The sequence below is a fragment of the Triticum dicoccoides genome, chromosome 4B (assembly GCF_002162155.2).
Source record: "Triticum dicoccoides isolate Atlit2015 ecotype Zavitan chromosome 4B, WEW_v2.0, whole genome shotgun sequence".
Taxonomy (NCBI): Eukaryota; Viridiplantae; Streptophyta; class Magnoliopsida; order Poales; family Poaceae; genus Triticum; species Triticum dicoccoides.
In genome coordinates, this window is record NC_041387.1 from 532,001,657 (window position 1) to 532,008,558 (window position 6,902).

Consider the following 6,902-nt stretch of genomic DNA (forward strand, 5'->3'; position numbering starts at 1 on the left):
AACCTTCTTTAACCATTCTATTTTGAGAAGACGTGATTGCTTTGATTAGTATGCTTGAAGTATTATTACTTTTATGTTAATATGAACTTTTGTCTTGAATCTTTCGGATCTGAATATTCATGTCACAATTAAGAAGATTTACATTGAAATTATGCCAAAGTATCACTCCGCATCAAAAATTCTTTTTTATCATTTACCTACTCGAGGACGAGCAGGAATTAAGCTTGGGGATGCTTGATACGTCTCCAACGTATCTATAATTTTTGATTACTCCATGCTACTTTGTCTACTGTTTTGGACTATACTGGGCTTTATTTTCCACTTTTATATTATTTTTGGGACTAACCTATTAACCGGAGGCCCAGCCCAGAATTGTTGTTTTTTGCCTATTTCAATATTTCAAAGAAACAGAATATCAAACGGAGTCCAAACGGAATAAAACCTTCGGGAACGTGATTTTCTCACCGAACGTGATCCAGGAGACTTGGACCCTGCTCCAAGGAACAGCCGTGGAGGTCACGAGGGTGGAGGGCGCCCCCCTGGGCGCGCCCCCTGCCTCATGGGCCCCCTGTTGCTCCACCGACGTACTCCTTCCTCCTATATATGCCTACGTACCCCCGTCAGATCATATACAGAGCCAGAAACCTAATTCCACCGCTGCAACTTTCTGTATCTGCGAGATCCCATCTTGGGGCCTGTTTCGGAGCTCCGTCGGAGAGGGCATCTACCACGAAGGGCTTCTACATCAACACCATAGCCTCTCCGATGAAGTGTGAGTAGTTTACTTCAGACCTTCGGGTCCATAGTTATTAGCTAGATGGCTTCTTCTCTCTTTTTGGATCTCAATACAATGTTCTCCCCCTCTCTTGTGGAGATCTATTCGATGTAATCTTCTTTTTGCGGTGTGTTTGTTGAGACCGATGAATTGTGGGTTTATGATCCAGCTTATCTATGAACAATATTTGATTCTTCTCTGAATTCTTTTATGTATGATTGAGTTATCTTTACAAGTCTCTTCGAATTATCCGTTTGGTTTGGCCAACTAGATTGGTAGTTCTTGCAATGGGAGAAGTGTTTAGCTTTGGGTTCAATCTTGCGGTGTCCTTACCCAGTGACAGAAAGGGTTGCAAGGCACGTATTGTATTGTTGCCATCGAGAATAACAAGATGGGGTTTTTATCATATTGCATGAATTTATCCCTCTACATCATGTCATCTTGCTTAAGGCGTTACTCTGTTTTACTTAATACTCTAGATGCATGCTGGATAGCGGTCGATGAGTGGAGTAATAGTAGTAGATGCAGAATCGTTTCGATCTACTTGTCTTGGACGTGATGCCTATATACATGATCATACCTAGATAATCTCATAATTATTCGCTTTTCTATCAATTGCTCAACAGTAATGTGTTCACCCACCGTAGAATACTTATGCTCTTGAGAGAAGCCACTAGTGAAACCTATGGCCCCCGGGTCTATTCTCATCATATCAATCTCTACTGCTTTATTTACTTGCCTTGTTTTTACTTTGCCTTTTACTTTTTACTTTGCATCTCTATATAAAAAATACCAAAAATATTATCTCTATCAGATCTCACTCTCGTAAGTGACCGTGAAGGGATTGACAACCCCTAAGCGTTGGTTGCGAGTTGCTATCGTTTTGTGTAGGTACGATGGACTCGTGCGTGATCTCCTACTGGATTGTTACCTTGGTTCTCAAAAACTGAGGGAAATACTTACGCTACTTTGCTGCATCATCCTCTCCTCTTCGGAGAAATCCAACACAGTGCTCAAGAGGTAGCAACTACGAGTAGTGGTCACCTTGAAATACGGTTATCATCTTAGGCTATTGCGAATCATGCTAGGAGTTTGCCCAATTGGTGCATTGATCCTCTCTCCTCTGAGCTCCCAAATAGCACACACATCTTGCTTGAAATACCTGGAAATGGTCTCTATTGATCTCCTGGACGTATTTTGGATAATCCCGAACCTTTGATTATAACCTACAACATGAAGGAACATGGCAACTTGCTCTTTCACAGAGGTGTGGATGCTATCTTACAGCAGCCCCCTATTCCTAAACATCTCCACAAGCCCGACGAAAGGTGATCTTTGCATTTGAAGCATCCATAGACACTAGGAAAAAGCTTATAGGCAGACGCTTACTAGTAGCGCGGGTTTATACCCCTCGCTACTGCTACTTATCAGTAGCGCAGGGTTTTTCACCCCTAGCTACTACTAAGTAATTTCCATGGTGCCTCCAGGGACCAGTCTTAGTAGTAGCACGAGTTATAAACCTAGCGCGGGTTATAAACCCCACGCTACCACCTGCATCTGTTCCCATCCCACGCCATGTCTAAAAGAACACTCAACGCCTGATCGATCCAGATCCCCAATCCCGTCTCCGCTCCCACCTCCTCTCCTCCCCTCCCAAGTCCCAACCCTCCATGGAGGGGGAGCCGCCGGCGCAGGCCCCGCCCCCCAGAGCCGCCGCCGCCTCCGGCTCCGGCGGTGGCGGGGAGAAGGGCGCCCCGTGCCAGGAGTGCGGGGAGCAGCCGTGGAAGTACCGGTGCCCGGGCTGCTCCCGCCTCACCTGCAGCCTCCCCGGCGTGCAGGCCCACAAGCGCCCCCGCACCGTCCCCGTCCCGCTCGCCCAGTTCGACGACAACCAGCTCCTCTCCGGTGACGGATCTGTCCCTCGACCCCCGGCCCAATCCCTCGCTCGCTCGCCGTGGCCTCCATGCTGACCATCCGTCCCCTGTTTTTCTCCGCGTGCAGATTACAACTTGCTGGAGGAGACGAGCATGGTCAGGGAGTCGGCCCACAGGCTGCTCGGCGGCTTCGGCCGCAACTTCGGCTGCGGCATCGAGGAACGCCATGGCGCCCAGCTGCCGCCGTGGCTCACCTTCCTCCGCAAGGCCGCGGAGCGCCGGGGTGTCCGGCTGGCCGTCCAAACCTGAATTTTCCATGGACCATGTTTGTAACTTGTATGTGTTGCTTTTGTTGCTTCAGTCTTCAGTTTACCAGGAGATACTAGTGGTCAATGTACCAGGTTGCTTGTTTCTACCGGGATAAGTGTGAGGCATACATTCCTGCCGGTGTCGGCGGCTCGATCAGGTGAGCTGCAAGTTCTCCAACAAATGTCCACAACAGTACATGTATTTATCAGTGTCAGTGATGTTCCAAATGGTACGCAAAACCTTCAGAATCAGATACAGTTGTTGAGGTTTTCAGATAACTGCAGGTCGGGGGGCATCGGTCGCCGAGGCCGAGAAGACCGGGCTGTCGTTGGATAGCTTCAAGACAACCGTTGTCAAACGCGACGACGAAAACATCCATGTAAGATTGTTTGTGAACTCTGCCAAGCCATGTTAAATTAAAGCTGTCAACTCAGGAAAAAAAAATTGGGTCCTGGTGATATATAAGGAAGTCAATTAAAATATTTTTCATTAACCATTTGTAGTAGTATAGATTTCTTAAAGGATTAAACAAAAATCTCCTATGTCTAGAACTAGAAGACATCTTAGAAAATTAGGATACAGAGCTAGAAGGATGCACAACTTCAGGAAACAACAATTATTATATTTTAAGGTTGTAAAGGTTGTATGTTGCGTTGTACTCTTGCCCGAGCTTAATCAGTGGCCGCTCCGCCCACCGGCCGTTGGCCAGAGGTGAGTTATTCTCAGCTAAGAGCACGGATTCCTTTCAGGGATGCAAATTGGGAAGCTTTTGTTCTTCAGATATGCAAAATTATTCATTGTTCATCGGTTGCTTAGGGGAACATGGTTACCTTGATGAGTTTTCTCTGTTTCAACCATACAACTCATCTAGCATACGGTATCGTCGTTGCAACCTTTCAATTTGGTAACTTGGAAGTAGTTTACAGTTACTGTATTGTGAGTGTGGTGACCTGAAAATAAGGTAGCAAATTACTATAGATACTACTTCAAAACCATGTACTCCTACTCACTATTTCTATGTGTCATGTGTACTACCAACTTACTGATGTTTCTTTAATTCCCACAGTCTACAAAATTCATGCTTGCTACTGTATGTTTGTGCCCCTAGCTTGCATGTTGATGTTGTATGTGCATGGTGGTGGCCTCCTTCCTGTTGTTATTTGCTCCATATTGAGAATTGTTTTGTAAAAGATAATGAGATGGACGCAGTTAGGAGATGATGCTAGCAAGTTCAAACTCTCTTGAATGGATAGATCATAGTGCAGTTAGGAGAAGTGATGTTATGAATATGTTGTATGCAAGTTCAGTGTGTATTAGAAAAAGTTCAGCATTAAATTATATAGCAAAGACTCAGTTAGGTTACATTAGGAGCCATGAAAATTAACTAAAAAAGTAAAAACAGAGGAGAGGGTCCAGTGAGTAGCTGGGTCCCTAGCAACCAAAAGAAAAAAGAGCAAAACAGAGACCAATTACTTACTGTTAATTGTCTTATCTTGTGATGTACGTCATGCAATTTTCTGTTCAGCAAACTGCTTGACCAATATTAATTATTTAGTAGGCTATATTAGTAATTTGATTTTTCTTGTTTTGTGCAGTTTGAAGAAATTCATGGTTATTTACAGTTTTGAGTTAGATTTATTCCATTTGAAATGAGGTATGTACTAACCTTCTTCTTGGCTATATCATATATCTTCGTCGTTTTGGTCAAACTAGCATAAACCTTAATTCTTAATGCTGATGTGTTTCCACCCAACTCATACAGTAAGCCATGATAGTTACTTGATTTGCATTGGCTTAACTTTCGAGGACAGATGTTTCCCTTTCACACTAGTAGCGATTGATTTGCTCGATCCAGGAGGCATGCATTATGCAAAATGTCTTTATCAGCTAGAGAAGTAGTGGAAATCAGTAAACATTATTATTCTTATGCCTTATCTGAATAGCTTGAGAAATTCATATATTTATCTGTAGTTAATCCTTCCTTATTTAAAATATTTATTCGTTAAATGTTGGTGGGCAGGGCATATATACTTGATTGGGCATACGGAATCTTACTAGCTTCTAAATCCGCTGAGCTGTACTGATGATCTGTTTTTGCTACTCACACATTTTATCCAAAGGATCCTTATGTCAAAACGATGGCCACTTCTAGGTTGCTGGTATGTATTTTACCACCATATGTGTATGCTTGTGCTTACCCCCATCTGCCTCGGCACATTCAGTCCAAATTTGACCAAATACTGAAGATGGTGCACTTGTGGGTGCTACGTGCCATGCAGCTTGGCCAATCTCAGGGAAATAATCAGTAAAGGCAGCAGTGTTTAGTCGTCCGCCACAGTGAATCGGCGGCAATATTAATTAGTATAACTTGGCCCATTGTTCTTGCTAATGAAGACTATTACCAACATTAATTATCCTTTCCTGTGTCTCAAAACTATCAACCTGACTCATAGAATGATCTTTTTCTTTAGGATTCATATTTTTTCTTGTTATTATACATTACAATGAGTTCGTTGTATTCAGTTTCTTTACAACTTCATGCACCTGAGCTATTTGCAGAAGGAGGGAGCTGGCCTTCTTCACGTCTCGGGGCAGTGTCTTCCTTGGATTCAACAAGGAGGGGACCCGGCCTTCTTCATGTATTGTGCAATAAGTATGGAAAAGCCTCTAGTTGTTACTATTGATTCATGTGCATGTGCTAAAAAGAAAGAAAATACTCTACTTGATTTGAACGAGGACACGAACTAATAAGTGTTTACTTCCCTGACGTGGGCGCAGGGGTGATCGACGCAGACTACCACAACCAGGTGGGTGTCGTGCTCTTCAACCACTCGGAGGCGGACTTCGCCGTGAAGCTCGGAGACTGCATCGCGCAGATAATCGTCTAGGTGATTGCGTCGCCGGAGGTCGCCGAGGTGGAGGACCTCAATGCCACCGCCAGGAGGGAGGGAGGGTTCGGGTCCACCGGCGTTTGAACTCCGAGCCTTGGTAGATACATCTAGAGAAGTGGTCTGGTTGTTTGCGTCTGATGTTAAATGGGATCTCATGATCCCTTGGAGTTGAGATGTTCAATGTTGCAGCCATGAACGCTGGAAGTGCTAAACTGGTTCTGTGACCTTAGTTTATTTTGCATTGGACGTGTGTTGATTTCCATCCATCAATACTGCATCTGAATTTGATTTTTTTTAATTTCTAATTACTTAGCTGTAGCGTGGGGTGGAAATGGAGCGCTACTAGTACATATCATAGTAGTAGCGTAGGTGGGAAATGGAGCGCTACTAGTATTATTATTATTTTTTGCGAGGGGAGCGCTACTAGTACTTACAATAGCTGTAGTGCCGGATAAAAAACGCGCTACGGCTAAAATTTAGCTGTAGCGTCGTAGCAGTAACGCGGGAACCCACGCTACTGGTATGTAAAAAACCTACGCTACTGGTAGTGTTTTTCCTAGTAGTGAGAGCCTGTATAACATGACCCAGGCCCGAATCACACCTACGATCGTTGTTGCCTGGCCAACCAGCTTCATATGTTTGTCCATAACCTAGGCGACTCAACGATGAGGTGAGCAATGGCGAAATTGATCCTACACCGTACCTAATGGCCTAACATGGGAGGAAGGTTGTATGTTGCTTGCCCCTTGGGAGCCAACGACCCACTAGCATGTACGAGGAGAACGAGACGAAGGGGAGAAGCATGTCCTGTTGCATGAGATTAAAGTCACCGCCTTCACCGATGTCGTTGTTTCCGCAGATCCGAGTCACCGCCGCCGACCAAGGCAAGAACTGAGGCTGTGTTTTTTCCTAGCGCTACAACCTACAGGTGAGCGAGTAAATGGTTGGTGCTAGATTTCGTGGAATCCGCGCCGACCAATTTCTGTCCCGCTATCTCTGCCTGAATTTTCTCTGCACCGCCACATATTACGGGCCTCACTTTTGCGCCTGGTC

At 44.8% G+C, this 6,902-nt stretch overlaps 1 protein-coding gene across 7 annotated transcripts; it reads left to right on the plus strand.

The window, feature by feature from the left end:
• The first annotated feature begins 2,331 nt into the window (after positions 1-2,331).
• Positions 2,332-6,141, plus strand: LOC119291299 (box C/D snoRNA protein 1-like). Of its 7 annotated transcripts, XR_005142329.1 has the most exons (7): positions 2,332-2,680; positions 2,777-3,115; positions 3,243-3,337; positions 4,554-4,612; positions 4,979-5,117; positions 5,518-5,611; positions 5,737-6,115. XR_005142329.1 is itself a non-coding variant. In XM_037570034.1 (3 exons), exons 1-2 carry the CDS (start codon positions 2,446-2,448, stop codon positions 2,956-2,958), a joined length of 417 nt encoding a protein of 138 aa, XP_037425931.1. In that variant the 5' UTR covers positions 2,332-2,445; the 3' UTR covers positions 2,959-3,115; positions 3,243-4,402. The 7 variants fall into 7 exon arrangements, 1 of the variants encoding a protein (XP_037425931.1); XR_005142330.1 differs by having other exon boundaries at positions 3,233-4,612; positions 5,737-6,141; XR_005142328.1 differs by having other exon boundaries at positions 3,243-4,612; positions 5,737-6,141.
• The last annotated feature ends 761 nt before the right edge of the window (positions 6,142-6,902 follow it).

Excerpts from the sequence above, each read along its gene's own strand:
- LOC119291299 (XM_037570034.1), top strand. The coding sequence starts at position 2,446 with ATGGAGGGGGAGCCGCCGGCGCAGGCCCCGCCCCCCAGAGCCGCCGCC. Across the intron at positions 2,681-2,776 it reads CGACAACCAGCTCCTCTCCG|ATTACAACTTGCTGGAGGAG; the intron begins GTGACGGATCTG and ends CTCCGCGTGCAG.